The 24,947-nt window shown below is 33.3% G+C and overlaps 1 protein-coding gene across 2 annotated transcripts; it reads left to right on the forward strand.

Moving 5' to 3' along the window:
- The first annotated feature begins 8,607 nt into the window (after positions 1 to 8,607).
- Positions 8,608 to 10,572, forward strand: LOC120138555 (probable protein phosphatase 2C 30). Of its 2 annotated transcripts, none has more exons than XM_039154015.1 (4): positions 8,608 to 9,086; positions 9,305 to 9,661; positions 9,780 to 9,959; positions 10,058 to 10,572. In XM_039154015.1, the coding sequence occupies exons 1-4, from the start codon at positions 8,613 to 8,615 to the stop codon at positions 10,229 to 10,231; spliced, it is 1,185 nt and encodes a 394-aa protein (XP_039009946.1). In that variant the 5' UTR covers positions 8,608 to 8,612; the 3' UTR covers positions 10,232 to 10,572. The 2 variants fall into 2 exon arrangements, with proteins under 2 accessions (XP_039009946.1, XP_039009947.1); XM_039154016.1 differs by having other exon boundaries at positions 9,323 to 9,661.
- The last annotated feature ends 14,375 nt before the right edge of the window (positions 10,573 to 24,947 follow it).

Consider the following 24,947-nt stretch of genomic DNA (forward strand, 5'->3'; position numbering starts at 1 on the left):
ATGATATTATTGGAGTCATACTTTCCCACATTGTTGACTTCGTTATCCTTTCTTCTCACTAATGCTTTTTTCATAGACTCACCCCCATCGAGCCTCCCACTATTGATTGACATTTCAATAATCTCTCATACTATAACCAAGTTAGTAAAACTCTTGGATGAATTAGGTGCCCAAAGCAATGAGCTCTTAAAATGTTCACAAATAGCATATTTTTTCCTCTTCCTTAAGCGGCGAATGAACTTGCACAACCACATCCTTCCATCTCTGAGCATATTGTCTGAAAAATCTCATTAGATCTCTTCTTTGTGCTTTACAACATGATTCAATTAGGCCTCACATCATTCATGTGCTTGTACATACACAAGGGGACATCATATAGTGACCAAAATAAGGAATAAAACATGTACAGTAAGCAATTCCTAAATAACTTAGGAAATATAATATGGGGTAAATAAATATATGTATATACACAAGGGGACATTACATAGTGACCAAAATAAAAGATGAGCAAATCTAAGGCCATAACAATAAACTAAGCAAACATCAGGTCATGAAGCATAAAAGTCACATATTTCAGGCACCAAAGTCACAATAAACCCAAAAGCATGTATGAGATTAAAATGAAAATTTCAAAAATAACATGTTAAATCTATAAATGATTAAAAACTTTAAATAACTAAGTTTGGGGACCTAAAATACCTTGATTTAAGGTCTAATATGCATTAAAAAATTGGGTGGAGCCCTAGCCCATAAGCTAAACAGTGTCGTTTTAGGGTTTTAATTAACTTTCCCCCATTTTAACCTAAATTAAGTATAATCCATTTGTATCATCTTCTTACCTGCCAAGCACCCCTGCCATTTTTCTCTCTTCTCAACCCCTCTCTCTTTTCTCTTTCACTCTTCTCTCTTTGGCCACGTGGCCACCACCCTTTAACAGCTTCGACGAGGAGCCAAAGCATCCTAATTTATCCCTTTTCATTATCCAAACCCCACCACAAATAAACCCCTACGAACCAGACCCTCAAATCCCCAAAATAAACTCTTAAATAAAGGCCAAAATGGGTTATCTTTGGTGACTCAGTGGCGTTTTGATTTTGGGGGACGACGACGACCCTTTTCCCACGAGAAAGGTAAAGCTTTTTCTCTTTATCATTTTTCTCTTTTTTCTGGGTATTCAGTTGCTCTATCATAAAAACTCTTTGCCTCCTTTTTTTGGGTTCGTTTATATTTTTGTTGAGGAGAGAAAAATGATCTCATTTAGTTTTTTGCTGTTATATATCATCTATTGACCACAGGAAAAAAACGTCCCACTTTCTTAATTTAATTATTTTCTCTGATAGTTCTACTAATATGTTGTTGCATGTCGTTGATCGTGCTGTTGTGGCTGATCTGAGGGCCTGAATGTGCTCCCGACAGCCTGGTTGTCTTCTTTCTCATTGGGGAGGTTATGCCCCTCTATCACTGTCATGGTAGAGGGAATGTAGCAGGGAGATATACGGTCACTGACGCATACGTGGGGACCAGGTGAGGGCGCCTATGAGCTTGGGTGATCGCTTCTAACGCGTAGAGGATCTGGAGCGACGCGCGTGCATTTCACACATGAGATTTGGACTATTGACGTTCTCGGGTTGAAACTGGGTCATTGGATCATTGATAAGATCCAATGGTTGTGATGTGTTGACAGTGACAGTAATATTTTAGGGTAAACAAACCCTAAATCAATCCCTTCCTTTGAGTTACTGGATTTGCCCTTCATCCGAAGGTTGGTATTTGGTGCCATTGGAGACTTGATGGTGGCAAGGGTTTCTTCAAACCGTAGCTGGCACATGGGTTGTTCCTAGATCGGGCCTTGGCTACTGATTGGGCCTCTTTTCCTTGGGCATATCAGTTTATTTATAACATATGGGCCTGTAAATAAAATTGATAAAAATTGGTCCCTTTTAAAGTCCATTAATATCTATATATATATATTCAATTTAATTGCCTATAATATATATATTTATACTTATATAATATATAAACACATACACCCATACCTTTATAGATATATACATAATATTATATATGCATAACCATATAAACATATAAAAATAATATATATATATATATACACACATAACTAATAATAATATAATATATAAATATAACTAATAATGATATATAATCATAACTAATAGTAATAATAACTAATAATTAACCCATATATAATACGCACATTATATATATAATTAAATAATTAACCCAATATTCTCATATATTTAAAATAATATATATATATATATATATATATATATATATATATATATATATATATATATATATAAATGAAACTTGAATTAAACCCCGGACAAACAAAATGAGTATGTAGAAGGAAAGTGGAAACAAATTAGACTAAGCCGCCACGGACAGGGTTTGTCCCATTTATTATTTACACATGACTTAGTACTACTCCTTGAGGACTCGGTAGAACAAATGAATATCATTAGATCTGTCCTTGATAAGTTTTGCACTTGTTCAGGTCCCCATGTCAATCCCACTAAGACTCACTTATTTTTCTCTAAAAATGTGGATATCAATGCACAGTCAGCTATAACTACGGGATTTGGGATCTGTGTGGTTGATGATTCGGGGAGATATTTAGGAGTTCCGTTGTTACATCGAAGGGTTATGAAAGACACATATGGTTACATTGTTGACATAGTTCGATTCTGGTTAAGTGGGTAGGCTGCAAAATCGTTGTCGTTAGCAGGGAGAATAACTTTGGCCAAGACGGTACTTCAAGTGATTCCAGTATATGTGTTGCAATCGACATGGATCCCGAAAGGTGATTGTGATGATATGGAGAAAGTTATTCGAAGTTTCGTGTGGGGTTCTTCTGATGAAAAGCGTAACATAAGCCTGATAAATTGGCCAACTATGCAAACTCCTACTGAAGAGGGTGGATTAGACTTCAAGGTTCTTCATAAATAAAATATGGCATTTCTTATGAAGATTGGGTTTAAACTTGTTTTAGATGACGATGGTCTATGGTTGACAGTCTTGAAAGCCAAGTACAATTGGGAAGGACAAGTACTCATTTCCATTGCTAAAGTGAACTGCTCACTTTTTGTGGTCTGGGTTATGTAATGTATGGGAAGAGGTTCGAATGGGGATTAGGTGGAATATCCGCAATGGTAACAAAACATATTTTTGGTATGATACTTAGGTTGATAAAGGACCCCTATGGGTTCATTGCGTTCATAAGGGGCAGCTGGTTCCCACACCAATTAGCAGTTGGGTCACGGATGACGCGTGTTGGGATAGAGGAAGGCTCCAGGCTGTATTACCAGCATATGCTATAAGACGAATTGAGGCAGTGTTACCACCGCGAGAGGAGTTGGTAAAGATATTCCAGGATGGAGATGGGAAGAGAAACAACGTTTCTCTACTAAATCGCCATATTATACTATATCGGGGAATGATGGGTCTTCCAAAGACACATTCTGGAAAGAAAAAAAAATAGAGATTGAAGGTTCCTTAAAGAATTTGGGTATTTCTATGGTTAGTGAGACACAACCGGATAATGACAAACAAGGAACGGTGGCGCAGGCATATATCTTCGAAGGTGCAATGTCCAATTTGCAAAGAGAACGAAGAAGATATAAACCATGTACTTTGGGGATGCGTACGCACGAAATAGGTTTGGAAGCAAATAATTAAGCCTACTAAATTACAAGAATTTTATTCTATGAATGTTGTTGAATGACTAAAAGTAAAGGCTAGATTACTTTGATTGTGAGGTGCTTGAATGGGATTTATTGTTTGCAATTATCTGCTGGTCATTGTGGAATAAAAGGAACAGGTGGATTTTTTATGAAGATCATGTGGAAATTGTTCCATTATTGGATAGCTGCTTGAAGTTGTATCAAGAAGTAGGAAAGATGGCTGCAAATTATGATATTGTTGTAAAACCAACAGTACACAACGAGTCGAATTTGTGCAAACAAAGGAAACCTCCTATGGGTTGGGTTAGGGAGAGAGATGAAGCTGCTGCTTGTGGTGGGATTATTCAAAATGATCAGGGTGAATGGATCTTTGGATTCTCGAGAAGTTTGGGAGTGTGTTCTCCATTCTGGACTGAACTTTGGGCACTACATGATGGACTGAAGCATGTGTGGAGCTTGGGTTTTCGAAAGATCGAAGTCTAAACTGGTAGCTTAGAGATTTGTAATCTTTTTAACCTGGAATCTCTGGTGATGCAAGGAAATACCATTGTAGATACTACTCGTGTTCTCTTGCAGCCATGAGAGGTGAAACTGCATCTTATTTGAAGAGAGATGCTATGACGACGATGAGCTGGGGTCAACCTGTGAGAGAAGTCCTCTTCGATGAAGCTCCAGTTTTTATTGTTAATTTGATTTCATAAGATGTATTAAAAAGATAGATTTTTGCAACTACTCTATATGATCAAAAAAATTAACATCCAATATTATTGTTCATGTAACTGTTACCTTCGATTAATTGTAAAAATACATCCAGCCATACCTTCAAAACATGAGAATACATTTATATTTAACTTTTTTAAAATTTATGTTTATTAATAATATAATAATTTAAATTAGCATAGGATGATATTAACTTTTGAGTAGGTCGAATCTTTGTCATAATACAATACCGAAGGATGGAAATATTGGACTAGGTCTCCAAATTAAGGTCGGCCGACGTGGAGGTAAGAAAAAAAAGTTAAAAGTAGTTGAGCAATTAGTCAAAATCTTAATGGAGAAGACATGACAATTTGAAAAGTGCCTAAATAGTTTCGTAACAAATACTAACAATGTTTAATAATATAAGATTAGGTGGAGATAAATGTTCTTAGGGATGGATATACGATCCGGTTTCAACCAGCTTTGATTCAATTTAATTTTATAGAAAAAAATATAAATGAGTCAATTTTTTTAAAATAAGATTGGGTCAAGTTCAAGTTTTATAGTAAAAAATATCTGACCCAAAAAAAATAATATAATCATCTTTTATATATTTAAGGATAATTACAATAACATTATTTGAGAGACAAGACCAGGGAAAACGGGTTAGGATGGGGACCTTTACCCATGGCGGCCATTTGGGGTATTTGGAAAAACATGAATGATAAGGTGTTTAAATGTAAATTTTTATCTCAAAATCATATTAAAATTTGAGTCACTTAAAACTTTCTTAAACTGAATCAAATTGTGCGGTGGATGAATGAATATAATACTTTAATTAAATTCAAATTGATCAAAAATTAGACCTGACCTTTATCTATCCCTAATTGTGCTCATGAACAATGAAGGATTAACCATAAATGCTAGAGTATTTTTATTTTTATGTTTAAGTTAAAAGTTTTAATTTATTGAAACACTAAATGAATTTATAGTTATGATCTCTTGAAAGAAAATTAATTAATCTTATTATATGTAGATTTAATTAAAATTATTTTAACCTATATTTGAATATATTCTCGTTGCTTAAGCATTTATTTTATTTACATTACTATTGTTGCAATTTTTGAAAGATTGTGAATTTAAATATATTTATATTTCATTTAAAAAATTAAAGGATTATGGGCAATGCCTTGAACAAGAAATATATTAGTTCATCTACTAACTTGACATTTATGAATAAAATAAATATGATCGAGAGGATATTCTAAAATGGACATTTATAAAATTCAACATGAATTAATCGGTTACCAGGGGTCATTTTTGTATTAATTTTGAAAAGTGACTTTTAATTTTTAAAAGTGACTTTTAATACTATTATATATAAAATATATCAACTTAATCTATAATAAAAATATAAAAAATATTTTAAGATAACACATTAATAATATTTTTATATACGAACTATTTTATTAAGAGAAAATATATTATCAATACTTTTTAAAATGATATTTTAAATGTTTTTAAAATAATATTAAAATAATATTTTTATTTTTAAAATAATATTTTAATTATTCTGATTTAACCAATCACTCATTTAAATTTTAAAATAAAATAATTTAAATAATATATATATCCTTTTAATCATTCAAAAATAAAAAGTACATATTATAAATAAATTTAAAAAATTGTTATTATATAAGAGTGGAGCTCATGCATTAATAAGGGTAAAAATATAAATTTGAATTTAAACGTAAAGTTGAAAATGAAAAAGTTAGAAATCTCAATTTTTTACGATTGGTTTGAAACTACCGTTTTCATAACATTTTTCTTATAAAATTTTATTTGTTTTGCATTGATTTTACAGTCAAAATGAATATCAACTAGCCGTGGATAATGTATAAAAAGTAGTTGAATTTGATGATTAAATTCAACACTCCCTGTCCGATACCGTATGGCAATGTCTCATTTTGCTCATAATATTGGCGTGTCATCAACTGATTTCAACAAAACCTTAAAAATGCAACATTTGAATTGAATAAAGACAATCCTCGAAGAAAAATAGATTAATTAATAACTATAAACACCGTCAAACTTTAACTAACTATAATAAATATATTTAAATATTCGTTACCAAAAATGCATTTGAATAAACATTAAATGACAAAAAGTCCATGCAGTCGCCAACAAGTGGCCACTTTGTTTGATCAAATTTTAAAAAAAATAATAATAATAATTACAAATTTAATCCTCAAAGGCCAAAAATGAAGTCGGAGGATTTACCAAATCAAATGATAAATGGAACAAGAGATGGTCTTAATTACTTGTCAACAAAGCAAGCTGCCACTAATCTCAGCAAGTGTTTCAAGCCATCTATTTTACAAGTAGTTTAGTAAGATACGGTATTTAATTAATATTTAGATATTTTTTATGTCAAATGGTTGAGAGTGTTCTTTACACAAATACTTTTTTATAATTACTTCAGATTAATAAAAAATATGATTACTATTTTTAAAATCTTCAATTAATATTTTTACCGTAAAGTATACAAATGGTCCTCTAACTATAGGGTGTTACTTTATTGAGCCCTAACTATTAAAAGTTATAAAATATTTCTTCAATTATAGGATATTTTTTGGGTCCCTAGACTATTAAAAGTTTTAAAATTGTCACCTAGACTATTTATATGTTCCAAACTCATCCTTTTTAATAACAAATTGACGGTCAACTGACAAAATCATTGTTTTCAAGCATTGACTCAATGACATAATGTTTCAAGCACTTACTCGAAGGCATAATATTGTTGAAAAAATTGATTGTTGCAAAACGAGGCATTAGCATTAACTAGAAAATATTAGTTAAAATATATAAAATGGACGATAACTGTGTCGTGGTATTAACCATTACCTTAGAAGCGAATTTGTCCCGATGTTTGTAATCGTTACAATGGACGGACGACCCCTGACATTAGCACGGCTCTCCAAATCTCGTACGCCTGAAAAATGGAGTGGACTTAGATGGTTATACTCTTCTTTCAAAACTCATAATTAGAACTCAAAATGAATATAAAAACTAGGGGTTAACAAACCTCGACTCAACTCAAATAATCAATTTTTTTACTTGACTCAACTCGACTCGAATTGACTTCGAATTGTAATTTCATAAACTCAACTCGACTAGAAAAAAATTCAAGTTCAAATCAAGTTGTAAAATACAACTCAAATAGTAACTCGAAATTTTTAATAATTAATAGATTGATTTTCAAGTTTGAGTCGAGTCTCTCGACTCTGTATAATATATTTATATTACATATGAAAAAATGAAGAAATACATATGTATTATATATGGTTATAAAAAATCATTTAAATTGAAATAAAATGATATCACAATATTATAAATATTTAAAATTAACATAAACTCGAAAATTTGACTCGACTCGACTTGAAAAAAATTCTAAGTCAAATTCGAGTTATAAAATAGGACTAGTTAATTCGAATAACTTAAATTTTTTTTACTTTACTCGACTCAATTCGATTGAACACTCATCCCTGTGAATAACACTAAGAGGAAGAATAGCGTTTTAAAGCAAATGTTTTGCTTAAAATACTTTAAATGAGAAGACATATCTACTATTTATAAGCTAAATAGCGAGAGGAAAAAAAGCATTTCATTCAACAACATTAAAATGTTATTTAATCCAAAATTAAACAACATTAAAAATGCTTTAATTTTGAGCATTAAAAAGAAATATAAATAGAGAGTCGATCAATAAAAAAACTTAAACTGTTATAAGATTAGATTTTATCATATTCAATTAGCATATTAACGTCTAGCTCAGACGACCGTCAATTTTTAACGGAAATTGATGAGTTTGAAACATATGAATAGTCTGATGGTTATTTTATAATTTTTAATAATCGAGTGACTCAACAAAACAACATCCTACAATTAAGGATTATTTTATAACTTTTAATAACATCTTATATTCAAGCGACCATTTGTATAATTTACCTTATTTTTTAAAATATATATTTTTATTAAATTTAATTATTTCAAATATTTAAATTGTCTTATTTTAAAGAATAAAACTAATAAACATCATTTTGCATTCCACTCTTGATATGACGCGTGAAACGACGGGATCATTACGCTTGTCTATAAATACCATCGTTTCTGTTTGCTTCGCTTCATTTTCTCTCCGCATAAGAAAAAATGCCGTGGTCTCTAACAGTTCCGTCTCCGATTTTATGCAAATCGGATGGCTTATCCTTCCCTTCATCTCCTCGCATCAACGGCTGTCATTCGCCATCGTCCCCTTCATCTCTTCCGTTATGCACTCCGACTTCACCTCTTCCACTTTCATCCATTTCCGTTACCACGCCGCTATCTCCGTCATCATCCTCATCCTTGAAATCTCCCTTGTCCCTTTGCATCCCGAAGCCGCCGCAGTTTTCTTTGGGCGCCGATGCGGCGGTTCCTTCGCTTGCGAAGAGGAAGAAGCCACCCATGATAGAGATACCGACGCCGGTGGCGGTTAAGATGGGATTTGCGGCGGTGACGCCCAGAGGAGAGGAGGAGGTTCAGGTGGATGGAGAAGGCTATTCTGTTTATTGTAAGAGAGGGAGAAGAGGTAAAATGGAAGACCGTTACTCTGTCTCTGTTGATCTTAACGGAGATTCTAAACGGGTACTATTTCCTTATAATTTTCTTCTTTGAATCGTTTCTTCTGCATTAATTTTTGTTCCATAAATGAATAGAAAATTCCAATTACTCTCTTTAGATTGGTGGGAGACTAATATCCCTAAATTCATATCTACGAGTTGTATTCGTAAACAAAATCGTGAAATTCATTGGGTCAAAGCAGATAATACGTTGGTGTCTGTTTTGATGATTAAAATTTGAAGGCTTTGATGTTTTTGCAGGCTTTCTTTGGAGTTTTTGATGGACATGGTGGTTCAAAGGCAGCTGAATTCGTGGCGTGTAATTTAGATAAGGCGGCAATGGCAGAGGTATCAAAAAGATGTGGAGATGCAATTGAAGAGGCCCTTAGAGAGGCATACTTAACCACGGACATGGATTTTCTCAAGGAAGATGTGGGTGGTGGCACCTGTTGTGTTACTGCAATGATTCATAAAGGCGATCTTGCTGTATCAAATGCTGGTGATTGCCGTGCTGTTTTGAGCCGAAACGGTGTCGCAGAAGCCTTGACTTCTGATCACCATGTTTCAAGGCAAGATGAGAGAGAGAGAATTGAAGCTTTGGTAACCATTTGTTCCCCCTTGGTCTTCAATTATTGTTTGAATTCAATATAATGAGGAGTTCAAAGACAAAATTGATTATAGGGAAACTAAATTTTTTGTTTTGGTGTTCAATTTGTAGGGTGGTTATGTTGATTTTTGCCATGGGGTTTGGAGGATTCAAGGTTCTCTTGCTGTTTCCAGAGCGATTGGAAATAAACATCTTAAAAAATGGGTAATTGCGGTACCAGAGACAAAGTTGTTAAAGATTCAGCCGGAGTGCGAGTTCTTGATCATGGCCTCGGATGGTCTTTGGAACAAGGTGTATATTTTCACCCAAGTTTTTGATATGGTTGCTTTTGAACCTCCTTTGATGATCTGTTTTGAGTTATTATGTTGAACCCTTTTCTTGTCTTTCAGGTTACTAATCAAGAGGCAGTTGATTTAGTTCGACCTTTCTGCGTCGATGTTGATAAGCCTGAGCCATTTTCCGCTTGCAAAAAGCTTGCTGAACTATCGTCATGGAGAGGCTCATTTGATGACATTAGTGTGATGATAATTCAACTTGAACGGTTTGTTTCTGGACCTGTTTAGGGATTATAATTGTTTCGATGCTATTCGAGAAAGTTTTTGCTCCACTTGCAACTCTTCCTTTATGAATCATAAAAACTTGCAGTTATTAAAACTTGCAAGTTTTTGGTATTCGACGGTGGACACTGAGTTTGCTTCATCCATTATCCTTCTGGTCATCTAACGTGGTAATGCGCTGCAGCCTGCAGCTCAACGTTCCTTTGATTGATCATTCCCTATGCCGACATGTTCGTTCAGGTTCTCAAGTTGCTTGTATTTGAGTTCCAATGGATTCCCACCACCGTGAAATCGGGGCGCCAATGAAATCACGACGGCAGTGTGCGATTTTGCCTTTTCAGAAGAAAGAAAATGGTGTTGTTGACTGATCAAGGATCCTCAAATAGCATGAATCATTTTCTCCCCTCTGATCTGAAGACAAAAGTGGAGCACTTGTGGCAGCTGCCAATGGCCAACCCTACACGTTGACTCGCCAATTTTGGGTTTGAAAAGTCAATAAATGCATTATGAATTGTTCAAGTTAGACAGATGGAGAGTTATCAGCTGGTATGGTGCTTTTCCATTAAAAATGGATGAATGGTGTCTCAAATGATATTTTTATTTTAATAATGATGTAAATTAAAGTAAATTATTCCTCGGGTAACTAACTTACAAGCAAATGTAGCTAGCATATGCTAAGTTGGTGAGAAATTTAATGAATTTGATCAAGTTCTATCGTTTGTTTTACTCAAGTTAATCGAGTTAATTTAATTTTTGGATCATTCTATTTATATCGAATGAATATTAGGTCAATTCATTAAGTATTTATAATTTTGTCTTTTTATCAAATTGTAAATATAACTTATGGTATTTATACTTTTAATTTCATGGAACTTATTATTTATGATATATGTAACATAATGGTCACGTAGTGATGCTTTCAACTTATCATGTATTGTCAAGCATCTACTTATGATATTTGTAATATTTGTAGACACCCGTTTTGTCCGGGTCAAAATAATCAGCCACCACTAACAATATTCCAGTCGGTCGTCGAGACTTCTTGAAGCCGTTATCGTCATCACATACATCAAGAAATACCCAAAGTCAACCATATCAAGCCCAAAGTAAAAAAAAACAACAATAAATCCCATAAAATCTCGGATTTTACATACTCCAAAGAAATCATCACATGCAACAACCATTATAAAAGGAGGAGGGATTCAGACTTGAAGGAGGGGGAGCCGAAAACAAATAAAAAGAGAGGGAAGAGAACGAGAGGCTTACCACGACCGTCGGAGGCTTCAAACATCGTCGGAGGAGTCGAAACATCGAAGGTAAAAATTTAGATCTACGTCGATCTAGAAGTTTTTAGAAAGAAATGTTGTCGGATTCGACTTTAGGGTGGTGAGAGCTTCGATTTGGTGTATTTTATATTTTTCGGCCATCGTGAATAGTGATCGGATGTGGTGAATAGTGATCGACGGTGGCCAGCGGTGGCGGCGCACGGTGACTGGTCGTTGATTGGTTTCCCTCTGGTGAAGAAAACTAGAGAGAAGTGAGAGCTTCTCTCTCTTAGAGAGAAAAGCAAAAGTGAAAAATGAGATATGGGGAGGCATTTAGGCATGTTATGGGATATAAATACCCTCCCCAAAACTACGTCGTTTTGGGGAAGGGCCTTTGTGTCATTTTAAAAATGGGCAAACCTCGTCATCAATTCCTATAATTTGTAACTTTTACATTTTAGTCATTAAATTTTAATTTTCAGCATTTTAATTTGGATTCCAAATTTTACTATATTTACATTTTAGTCACTAATTTTGTTTTTATTCAAATATGGCCTAAGAATTTATGCATGTTTTATTTTGGTCACTAGTGTAAATTATTTTTCTTTTATTTTAGTATTTTAATTGTGAAATAATTTTATTTTAATCAGTCTTTTATTTGATATTTTGAAATTATTATTATTATTTCTTAAATTTATATTTTTATTTATTTTTATAAATTAATATTTTATTATTTTTATATTAACATTTTCTTAACTTTTTATTTTATTTTTATGACGTTATTTTACCTTATTATTATTATTATTTTTAATTTAACCTCTTAAAATTATTTCTTTTTGTTTAGCATTCAATATTTTATTTTACCATCTAATATTTTGTTTGATTTTTTCAGTAGCAATTTCAATCGATAAAAGGTAAATAATTCGAATTGAAGTTTTAAATTTAAATTTAAATTTTAACTTTCGCAATTAAGACAACCGACAAATTAATTGGTACCGAAAGGGCAGTTCAAGGGTACTAATCATTCATTGACTGTAACTGAATCCCGAACTCGTTTTAATCGAATCTTTGTAAATGCATACCAGTTTTTTATCTTAAATATATTTTTTCTTAAAATTGTTTTTAAATGACGTTTTTAGGTGTTCAACCTACCTAACCCAAAGGTCGATGGCGACTATTTCAATTTAATTTCAAAATCTGTAATTTTTCAAAATTAAAGTCGTAACTGTTTTTTAAAACAATAAATAATTGTTCCACCCGAAAAATAATTATGACAGCTTGACGACTCCGCTGAGGACAGGTAAGTGAGTCAGGCCGAAATTAATTTCTGGTTGTCTTTTTGAGCGAAAATTGCAAGTTTAAATTTTAATTTATTTATTCGATTCCAATTATTTATTTTTGATTATTTTTCAAATAAATAGTTGTACTGACGTTTTTTCAATGATTTTAGATCTTTAACATTTTCCATCTAAGGCTCTACACTCGAGCTCCGAACCCTTTTAAGTGGGGGTGAAAGCGACGCCTTCGTGAGAATTTATTCTCCGCACAGGCCTAGCAAGTAACCTTCGGGATTCATATACCTTATGTCTTCGTGTGAATTTATTCACCGCACAGACATAAGAGAATATATCCTCTTGAGTTTAACTTAGTCCACATGAGCTTGTAATGGGATTAGGACTAAGGGTCTGGCAAGCTCAATGGGGCACCAGCAAGGAGAACTCGGGTACCTTCTTTAAAACCTAAACTGGGAGACTACAAAGAGTTAGAGCCCACCCCAAAACCTCATTTCAAACCCTAGGCTATTTTGAGATTATTTCATGCTTTACTTTCTGTTCAAAGCATGAGAACTAGAAGATATGCGGTTAGGACTTGTTCAAAATTAACATGCAGGATAGATATCATGTCCAGGTAGGAATTAAAGCATGTGGGGTAGATAACATGTAGGGTAGGACTTTTTATTTTCATTATTATTTTTTCCTATTATCTTTATCTCACTAACTCTTTTCATTTTTGTTTTCTTTCATTTTATTTTTGTCATTTGCATCATTTAAAAGAGGTGTTGATCCATTAAAACATGTTCGTTAAACCTAAATAATTTGCATTAATGGACAAAGGGGTTGTAATACAAGAGGTGAAAAATGCAGAGGTCTGGCTATGGTCAGGGAGACAATCTGCAAGACAGTTCAACTAAGAAGATGTAGTACCCGTAATCGAAGAATATGACACACTGTTGCATTATAAAGGATTCAGAATGGATCGGGATTTACACCGAGCACATCAAAAGTCGACCTTCTGAGTTGACGAAATTTGCAGGGGGCAAGACGAGAAAAAGACTACTGACTTGGAGAGTCCCTTCAAAGATAACAAGAGCAGGATGGAAAAACGATAGCTGAAATTGGAAGCCATTGTTGACAAATTCAAGAAGCAAACTAGTAAGGTTCAGATACTTCCTTTCGATAGAGGGCTCTGTTAGGATTTTCGGAAGCTCAAATTGATAACCGGAATGGTTTACAAAGAGGGATCGGAACAGTTTTTATGTTTAGGGAGTAAGGAGATTGAAAGATAGAGAATTGCACAGCGATTTATAGTGGTTCGACTTTCTCAACTAAAGTCTACGTCCACTACCTTAGCTCCTCACCAAGGATTTTCCAACAAATTCACTAATTTGTTCTTTCTTTTGAGGATAAAGAGTAACCTTACAAACTCCCTAGTTTTTTCCGGGCTAAACTAGAACCTTTCCCTAGCTTTTACACGGGATTAGCTAGAACCTTTCCCCTTTACAAAAGGATAAGAAATGTAAACAAGAAAACCTCTCTAAGGTAGGTGTTTATAAGATTGAGCTCACAAGAACAAAATATATACAAGAGAAAGATGAAATAAGAATGAAAAACTCTTCTCTTGTGTTTGATTGCTTGGATAGTTGTTCTATTACTTCTTCAAGTGTCCTTAGCTTGTATTTATAGCTTGGAATGTGTTTGAAGTCGTATATAGTCATTGGGGATGTTTTGGAGCCGTTTGGAGATGAGAAACAATTAATAAAACAGCTTGGAGCGTGGGGGGAATCGGTACCCCCTAATGGGGAATCGGTTCCCTAATTGCAATCTGTTTTTGACCGTTAGACATGGGGGAATCGGTACCCCTGGGGGGGAATCTGTTCCCCCTGGGGGGGAATCTGTACCCCCTAGACAATCTGATTTTTCTTGAAACCCTTTAAAAAGAAAATATTTTTGGCTCGATTAAGGCTCGAAATACTTTGTAATTTTTTTTTTAAAATAGTTTAAGTATAAAACACAATTTTACACTTTAGTAAGGATTAAAATGAACTTTGAAAGAATTGGAGTAATATTTTGATATTCGAATAATTACATCGAATATACTTAGAAAATGTTTTGTAAAATCTTAAAATTCATTTAACTTAATTTGTTATATCGAAACATCAAAATGTTTTCAACAATCTCCCCCTTTTTGATATAACAAAACATTTGAGTAATTTTAAGATTTTGAAATCAAGTTTGAAATTACTCCCCCTTACTTTAACACTTCTCCACTTTAACACCTTAACATTTCTCCCCCTTTTTGTTAAATAAAAAAGACTATAATCTTTGAAGTTCAAAATAACTTTGGAGAGTAAGTAGTAAATTTGACATTTTAAAAATCATTTGAAAAATCAAAGCTCCCCCTCAATAAATGCATTCCAAATAAAATTTAGCTTTTAGGATCTTGACACTTAAACAAAATTGAATTTCAACAAAGAATAACAAACATGTTAGTAGCATATGAAATTCAATATATCCAAGACTAAAATACTTTATGCAATACCAATTGTTGAATTTAAGATCATATGCATAAAGTTTTCTAAAAATGTTATGCATTTGAAAATTTTTGATATCAATTGTTAGAGAGATATCATTTTCATTTAAACCACATGCATAAACATTCAAATTTAGGTCAAAAACTTTAAAATTTGTAAAATCAAAGTATTTGAAAAATTGATATCAATTGTTAGAGAGATATCAATTGCATTAAAACCAATTTTGATCAAAATTTTATTATGATGAACTAAAAATTCTTAAAAATTAATATAACTTTAAAATGTTCATCATAATCATGTTTTCAACATACATGAGATTAAAACAATGATGCATAATCATTTAAAAACAAAACTCATGCATGCTTAAAATCAAATGAGCAACCAAATAACCAAAATTAAAAGAATTAAGCTTAGAGGTTACCCATTCCTTTTTCATGTGTGGCTAGAGCATCTTGAATATCATCACTCTCATCACCATTGCTCCCACACACCTACAAGAGACATTTAAGTAGATTTTGGTATCCAAATTGCTTTGGATCCTTGGACGTTAGTTTCAATGCCCATTGTTCCTTTTGGAACCCATACTTGCCTAATTTTAAAACGTTTTCCTTTCTTCAAAGGACAAGTATGTTCCAAATGACCATGATAATGACAATGTGAGCATATTGTCATTATTGAACTAAATGAATTATTTAAAATGATTTCTTTTTCTTTTGTTAAGCATTCAAGCTTAACTTTTAAATCAAAATTTTGTTTTTCAAAACTATCAATTTTATTTTGAAAGCTCTAAATCCTTTTTCAAAATTTCATTTTGGCTTTCAAAATCTATTTTTGTTTTCAAAAGAAAATCGTTTTCAATTTTAAATTTTGAAATCATTTTCTTATATTTGGAGTTCATGGTATCAAACTCTGAATATAACCTATTAAAAGCATCTTGTAACTCATCAAATGTATATGAATTAAATTCATTTGAGTTAGAAGATACATCGGGCTCTTCATAAGCCATTAGAGACACCACCTTTGTTGGTTCTTCTTTCTTGTTTCCATGGATTTCCTCGAGCTTATTCCAAAGCTCCTTGGTACTTGAACATGAAGAAACCCCTTCATAGATTTCAGGACTAAATGTACAAAACAACATGTGCATGACCTTGGCATTAAGTTGAGCTTTCTTCTGTTCTTTGTCACTCCGCTTCTTCTCCTTCTTCTTTGGAGAAGAGTAGCCGTTCTCGATTATCTCCCATACATCAAGATCATTGGATTGGATGAATACCTTCATTAATTTCTTTCAACGATGATAGTTGACTCCATTGAAGTATGGAGGTTTATCGGTTGGTAGGGAGTCTTCCATGTGGAACGAGCCGGAGGTGGAAACCATCTTCTCGGTTGTGTAGGGAATTGATAGAGATTCTTCTAGGATCGTCTCAAGGTGGTTAAACCTTCTTAAAGAGTTAGGCTCTGATGCCAATTGTTAGGATTTTCGGAAGCTCAAATCAACAATCGGAATGGTTTGCAAAGAGGGGTCGGAACGGTTTTGTGTTTAGGGAGTAAGGAGATTGAAAGATAGAGAATTGCACAGCGATTTATAGTGGTTCGACTTTCTCAACCAAAGTCTACATCCACTACCTTAGCTCCTCACCAAGGATTTTCCAACAAATTCAATAATTTGTTCTTTCTTTTGAGGATAAAGAGTAACCTTACAAACTCCCTAGTTTTTCTGAGCTAAACTAGAACCTTTCCCTAGCTTTTACACAGGATTAGCTAGAACCTTTCCCCTTTACAAAAGGATAAGAAATGTAAACAAGAAAACCTCTCTAAGGTAGGTGTTTACAAGATTGAGCTCACAAGAACAAAATATATACAAGAGAAAGATGAAATAAGAATGAAAAACTCTACTCTTGTGTTTGATTGCTTGGATAGTTGTTCTATTACTTCTTCAAGTGTCCTTAGCTTGTATTTATAGCTTGGAATGTGTTTGAAGTCGTATATAGTCGTTGGGGATGTTTTGGAGCCGTTTGGAGATGAGAAACAATTAATAAAACATCTTGGAGCGTGGGGGGAATCGGTATGCCCTCATTGGGAATCGGTTCCCTAATTGCAATCTGTTTTTAACCGTTAGACATGGGGGAATTGGTACCCCTGGGGGGGAATCTGTACCCCCTGGACAATCTGATTTTTCTTGAAACCCTTTAAAAAGAAAATATTTTTGGCTCGATTAAAGCTTGAAATACTTTGTAAAATTGTTTTAAAATAGTTAAGTATAAAACACAATTTTACACTTTAGTAAGGATTAAAATGAACTTTGAAAGACTTGGAGTAATATTTTGATATTCGAATAATTACATCGAATATACTTAGAAAATCTTTTGTAAAATCTTAAAATTCATTTAACTTAATTATTGTTGAAAACTTTTTTGTATTTCGATATAACTAATTAGTTTAAATAAATTTTAAGATTTTACAAATGATTTTCTAAATATATTTGATTCAATTAATCGAATATCAAATTATTACTCCAAGTCTTTTAAGATCAATTTCAAACCTTACTAAATGTGTAAAATTGTTTTGAACCAAAAATCAAGCCTAAAATCAAATTTTCAGAGTGATGCACCGATGCACCAATCCATGCATCGATGCACCATGAATTAAATTGAACATCGAATGCATTTCATGCATCGATGCACATACCATGCACCAATGCACTGAGGATTTTTTGAAAACCTCGAATGCATTTGATGCATCGATGCACCAGCCATGCATCGATGCACTCTGGCTATTTTGAAACATCGAATGCACTTGATGCATCGATGCACTCTTAGTGCACCGATGCACTAAGGGTCCAACGGTCAAAATATTTGAATTTTACACCGATGCACCGATGCACCATGGGTATGCATCGATGCACTGACACTCCCAATTGTTTTTAATTAATTGTTTTCACACTTAAACGACTATATTGACTCCACTAATCATTCCCAACGTTCAGAAGTGATTCAAGGTGTATTTAAGCAAGCTTAGAAGCCATTGATCAATAACAAGAAACATCAAGCAACTAGAATCAAGAGAGAATCAAAGAGAAAGCATCAAACCTCAAGTTTGAGCATTTCAAGCCTATTTTTCATTCAATATTCATTTTGATTTCAAGAACACTTATTGTGCTCAATCGTATTCATTCTTGAGTGTTCTTTTCTTTGTTCTAAAATTGTGCAAACAATCTACCTTGTGAGGATTTCCTTGTAAGTTTGCAAATTTGTATTGTTCTCTTTGGGAGAGAGTATTCTCAAGAATTTGGGGTATAATTCTTGAGGGTTTGTAAGGTTACTCTTTGTCCTCAAAAGAAAGACAAATTAGTGAATTTGTGGAAAATCCTTAGTGTGGATAGCTGAGGTAGTGGATGTAGACTTTGGTTGAGAAAGTCGAACCACTCTAAATCGCTATGCAATTTCTTTCAATTTTCTGCAAAAGCTTCCTCCAAAATTTTTATTGCCAATTCACCCCCTCTTGGCCGATTCCGTCAATCAATTAACTCAACAATTGGTATCAGATCCTAATTCATTTGAAGGTTTAAACGCCTCTTGAGTCGATTCGAGAAGAGTTATATCGATAATCAAAGTCATCAATGGCCTCTACTTCAAACTTCGACTCCGGTCTCGATTCGATGCCCGTCAACAAGCATCCTTTCTTCAATAGGGCTAATTATGCCTATTGGAAAATAGGATGATCTACTTCATTCAAGCAAGTGACATGGGAGCATGGACTGTCGTAGAAGAAGGATACTTCAAGCCTCTCACTCATCCAAGATTATGGAGTGAAGGAGAGACAAAAATGTTCTAGCTCAACTCCAAAGCCATCCATATCATATTTTGTGCTCTTGGACCAGATGAATACGGAAGAGTTTCATCTTGTACAACCACTAAAGAAATATGGGACAAACTTCAAGTCACTCATGAAGGTACCGATGAGGTAAAGAAATCTAAAATTAGTATTCTAACGCATAACTATGAAAACTTCAGGATAAAACCAAATGAAGATATCAAAACTATGACGGATAGATTCTCAACGATTGTCAATGGTCTCAAATCATATGGAGAGATCATTTCAAATGAAAAGCTTGTGAGGAAGTTAGTCTACTCCCTCCCAAAATCGTGGAAATCAAAGAAGAGGACAATCATTGAGTCTAAGGATCTAACATCCTTAACTCTTGAAGAGCTAATCGATTCACTCCTCACTCATGAAATGATGCTTGAAGATGAGGTGGACCTTGATAAGATTGAAGAGACACCAAAGGAGAAAGAGAAGAAGAAAAATATTGGAGTTGCTCTCAAATCCATAAAAAATGAGAGTGATTCGGATGAAAATGATGATAACGAGGAAATGGCATTGTTTGCCAAACGGTTCAGAAAAATGATGAGACCTTACTGAGAAAGAAAATTCAAACGAAATTAAGGCCTAAAAAATGAACCAAAAGAGAAGGACCCGATCATTTGCTATGAATGCAAAAAGCTGGGGCATGTCAAATATGATTGCCCACAACTGAAGAGAAAGGGTCAATCAAAGAATAAGCACAAGGCTCATGTGGCTACATGGAGTGATGAAGAAGGTTCCGATGAAGAGGAACAAGAAGTAGCAAACTTGTGCTTGATGGCATTCGGGGAAGATTCTAAGGTAACCTCTAACTCATCTAATTTTGATGATTTATCCTATGATGAGTTATTAGAGGAATATAATGGGTTGGCTACGGATTATGAGAAATTGTTTTTAAAATATAAAAATGATGTTTCAAAATCGAAAAATGAAAATAAACTCATATCCAAAACCAACAATGATCTTGAAAGTAAAATCAAAGATTTGCAAATCAAACTAGAAGAGTTTGAAAAGAAAAATTTGGGTTTGCAAAATTTACTTTCAAAGGTCAATGATGATCATCAAAAGAAAATTGATGATCTTAAAACTTCTTTTGATAAAGTTGGAACAAAACGTTTTGAAAATGGAGAAAATTTAAAATCCAACTTTGTTAGAAATAGTTTTAAAAACTACAATCATAGAGGTCCACAAAGAACCTCTAATGGAAAAATTGTTAGAATTATATGGGTTCCTAAAGAGCTCATTACTACTAAAGATAAGGATATCCTACACAAATGGATACCTAAAGGGACTAGGATTTTGGAAACTAATGAATATGGACCCAAAAGAATTTGGGTACCAAAAATTAGAAATTAATCTATGTTTGTAGGAAAAAGAGCATTGCTAAAAGGAACGGGAAACAAATCCAAATTCATGGTACCTTGATAGTGGATGCTCAAGATACATGACCGGAGACAAAAACTGGTTCATTGAGCTTAACGCCAAAAATGGAGGAGAAGTGACTTTTGGTGATGATTCAAAAGGTCACATTGAAGGTATTGGTACTATTGGTAATACCTCTTCCATACAAATTAAGAATGTTTTATATGTGAATGAATTAAAGCATAATCTATTGAGTATTAGTCAATTTTGTGATAAGGGATTGAATGTCATGTTTGATATTAATGGTTGTAAAGTCATTGACATTGCATCTAATCGGATTATGCTTGTTGGTCATAGAATAGGAAACATATACATGGTGCACTTAGATTCTATTGATATGACTAATTTGTGCCTAGTTGCTAAGGATGAACATGATAGTTGGTTATGGCATAGGAGACTAGGACATGCTAGTATGAGTGTTTTGCAACGGCTAATTCAAGGTGATTTAGTTCGAGGGTTGCCTAAGCTTAAATTTGATAATGATAAAATCTGTGATACTTGTGCTAAAGGAAAACAAAAGCGAGTTTCTTTTAAATCCATTAATGACGTATCAACTAGTAGAGTATTACAATTGATCCATATAGATATTTTTGGGCCAACTAAGACTACTAGCTTGGGTGGAAAACAATATGCATTTGTCTTGGTAGATGACTATTCTAGATATACTTGGGTTCTATTCTTAAGTACTAAAGATGAAGCATTAGAAAAATTCATCACATTTTCAAAAGTAATCCAAAACGATAAAGGTTACTCTATAACTAGTATTAGGAGTGATAATGGCACGGAATTTGAAAATCTTGGATTTACTGAGTTTTGTAATTCTAATGGTATTAGTCACAATTTTTCAGTACCTAGAACCCCTCAACAAAATGGAGTTGTTGAGAGGAAAAATCAAACTTTAGAAGAAATGGCTAGAACCATGCTTTGTGAAAATAATTTGCCAAAATATTTTTGGGCGGAAGCCACAAATACCGCTTGTTATGTTGTAAATCGAGTAATGATTAGACCAATTTTAAAGAAAACTCCATATGAAATTTTCAAAAATAAAAAGCCTAACATTAGCTATTTTCATACTTTTGGATGTAAATGTTTTGTTTTGAACAACGGTAAAGAAAACCTTGGCAAATTTGATGCTAAAAGTGATGAAGGAATTTTTCTGGGTTATTCCTTAAATTCTAAAGCTTATCGAGTATTTAATAAAAGAACTTTAGTTGTAGAAGAGTCTATACATGTTGTTTTCGATGATAATCCCCTTCCGAGGAAGGATTCTTGTGTTAACGATGATGTAGGGATTATAAATATAAATGACGTTAGACATGACGTTGGAGAATCATCATCAAAGGAAGAAATGAAAGATGAGGAAACTCATGATCCTCTCGAGAATCCAACCATTGAAGAAAGGGAAGTATCTTATCCAAGAGTACAACTATGTCAAGGATGGTGAGATTATAGGTGATCCATCCAAAGGGGTAAGAACTCGACATTCTCTTAGAAATATTTGTAATTATGTTGCATTCATTTCATGAATAGAGCCTAAGAATATTAAAAAAGCATTAAATGATGAACAGTGGATTATGGCTATGCAAGAAGAATTAAATCAATTTGAGAGAAGTAAAGTATGGCCATTAGTTGAAAGGCCTAGTAATAAATCTACTGTAGGTACTAGATGGGTGTTTAGGAATAAGATTGATGAGAGTGGTAATATAGTGAGAAACAAGGCTAGACTTGTTGCTCAAGGGTATACTCAAGAAGAGGGCATATACTATGATGAAACATACGCTCCCGTAGCTAGGATGGAAGCAATTAGAATGTTATTAGCATTTGCATGTTTTCATGAATTTAAATTATATCAAATGGATGTTAAAAGTGCATTTTTAAATGGTTTTATAAAGGAAGAAGTGTATGTGGAACAACCTCCAGGTTTTGAAGATTCAAAATTTCTGGATCATGTTCTTAAATTGACAAAAGCACTTTATGGTTTAAAACAAGCTCCTAGAGCTTGGTATGAAAGATTGTCAAATTTTTTAATTGAAAAAGGTTTTTCAAAAGGGAAGGTTGACACTACATTGTTTTTAAAGCATAAAGGTAAAGATTTATTAGTAGTTCAAATATATGTTGATGATATAATATTTGGTTCTACTAATGATGTTCTTTGCCAAGAATTTTCTAAGCTAATGCAAAGTGAATTCGAAATGAGCAGGATGGGGGAGCTCTAATTTTTCTTGGGACTCCAAATCAAGCAAAGAAAAGATGGCATCTTCATAAATCAAGCTAAATACGTCAAAGACATGCTCAAAAAGTTTGGACTGGAAAATGGCAAACCGCATGACACTCCAATGAGCTCTTCAACAAAGCTTGACTTAGATGAAGAAGGTAAATGTGTAGATGTTAAATTATATAGGTCAATGATTGGATCTCTACTTTATCTAACTGCAAGTAGACCAGACATTATGTTTAGTATTTGCTTATGTGGTAGATTTCAATCATGCCCTAAGGAATCACATTTACTAGCTGTTAAGAGAATCTTTAGATATCTTAAGGACACTCCTAGTTTAGGACTTTGGTATCCTAGAGACTCTAGCTTTAGCTTGCATGCTTTTTCTGATACGGATTATGAAGGATGCAAATTAGATAGGAAAAGCACCTCCGGTACTTGTCAATTCCTTGGAAATATGCTGATTTCTTGGTTTTCAAAGAAACAAAATTGTGTTGCATTATCTACCACTGAAGCCGAATACATTTCAGCTGGTAGTTATTGTGCACAAGTTTTATGGATGAAACAACAACTTTTTGTATGGAATTGAAGCTGGTACCATTCCTATCAAGCGTGACAATACTAGTTCTATTTGTCTCACTAAAAATCCCATCCAATACTCTAGAACTAAGCACATTGAAATAAGACATCACTTCATTAGAGACCATGTCACTAAGGAAGATGTAGTTCTAGAATTTGTTGATACTTTGCACCAATTAGCGGATATCTTTACAAAACCTTTAGACAAGGAAAGATTTTGGTCACTTAGGAGAGAATTAGGTTTGACCAACCTATCTTCACTTAGTGTTTAAAATAATTTTAGAACTTTTAAAGACCAAATGAAAAATGCTTAGAATAGTAATTTTTGATTGCATTCATTGCTATTAGTTAGGGGGAGTTTATGATTCTTGATGAAAAAATAATTTTATGTTCAAATATCGTTTAAGGATTAATTTAATTGTTTGAACATGATTAATTTTCAATATATGAGTTACCAATACCACTAGAGCCAATTAATTTAGCATTTTGAGTATTTTAAAACGGATTTTTGTCATTTTTGTGCTTAGTGCATCGATACACTTAATAGTGTATTGATGCATCCCTTTGAATGTGCATCGATGCACATGGTCATGCATCGATGCATCCGTCGGGTTTTGGGTTAAAATGACTCATTTTCTTCATTTTCTCAAAACCTAAAAACTATTATCTCCAAGTTGTTCGTCCCTCTCACTCTAAAATCTCCATTCTTGCTCAAAATCAACGAATTTTCGTCGGAATCTTCAAGCTTTTCAACTTGTAAACCTGCTTCAATCATTAAATCGTGCAAAATAACTCCTCATCCCTCTCAATCCGAATTTTCAAGGTATTTTTCTAAAAACCTCTATTTTACAAATTTTTGATTTTAGAACTAGTTTTGATTAGTTCTAGGATGAACATTATATCAGGCATTGATTGTTTGTTGGTTCTAAACTAGATTTTACTACCAATTTCGTCAAAAACAAACAATTTTTGAAGATTTTTCTTTGAATTTTGAAATTTAAAAAAAATAAAAAATTAGTAATATTTTTGATTTAATTGTGTTGTTTTCATGAAAACTATATTATGATATTATTAAAAAAAATTCAAAACATGCTCATTAGGATATGGTTTAGAGCACCTTGAATTATTGAGGACTCATTTGAGTTTTGGGATTGATTATGCATACATGTGTTTCAAATTGCAGGTGACATTCCTTATTCCGATTTCCTTTAATCATGTCAAATCCTAAACGACCTAGGTTATCTTCGAGTCGATCAAACCAAAACCATCCTCCCGTTCCTCAACCTCCTAATCTCGTTCCTCCTCTACCTTCATCTCTATTAGGGTCTTTTTTTTAACATGCCTGAGCGTCGTAGAGACGAATTGTACTCTAGGTACAGAAACTCTTTCCAAACTTATGGAATTCGTGAAGAGCGTATTCCTTTGCTTCAAGCTATGGTTGACATTGATTTCGAATACCTTATGATTCTTAAAGCTTGGAAGTTTGATAAATTATTTAAGCTTAAACCTATCGTCTATCAACAATTGGTCCGCATTTTCTATTCCAATGCGGTGTGTATTCAAAATGAA

The sequence above is a fragment of the Hibiscus syriacus genome, unplaced genomic scaffold, assembly GCF_006381635.1.
Source record: "Hibiscus syriacus cultivar Baekdansim isolate YM2019G1 unplaced genomic scaffold, ASM638163v2 tig00110694_pilon, whole genome shotgun sequence".
Taxonomy (NCBI): Eukaryota; Viridiplantae; Streptophyta; class Magnoliopsida; order Malvales; family Malvaceae; genus Hibiscus; species Hibiscus syriacus.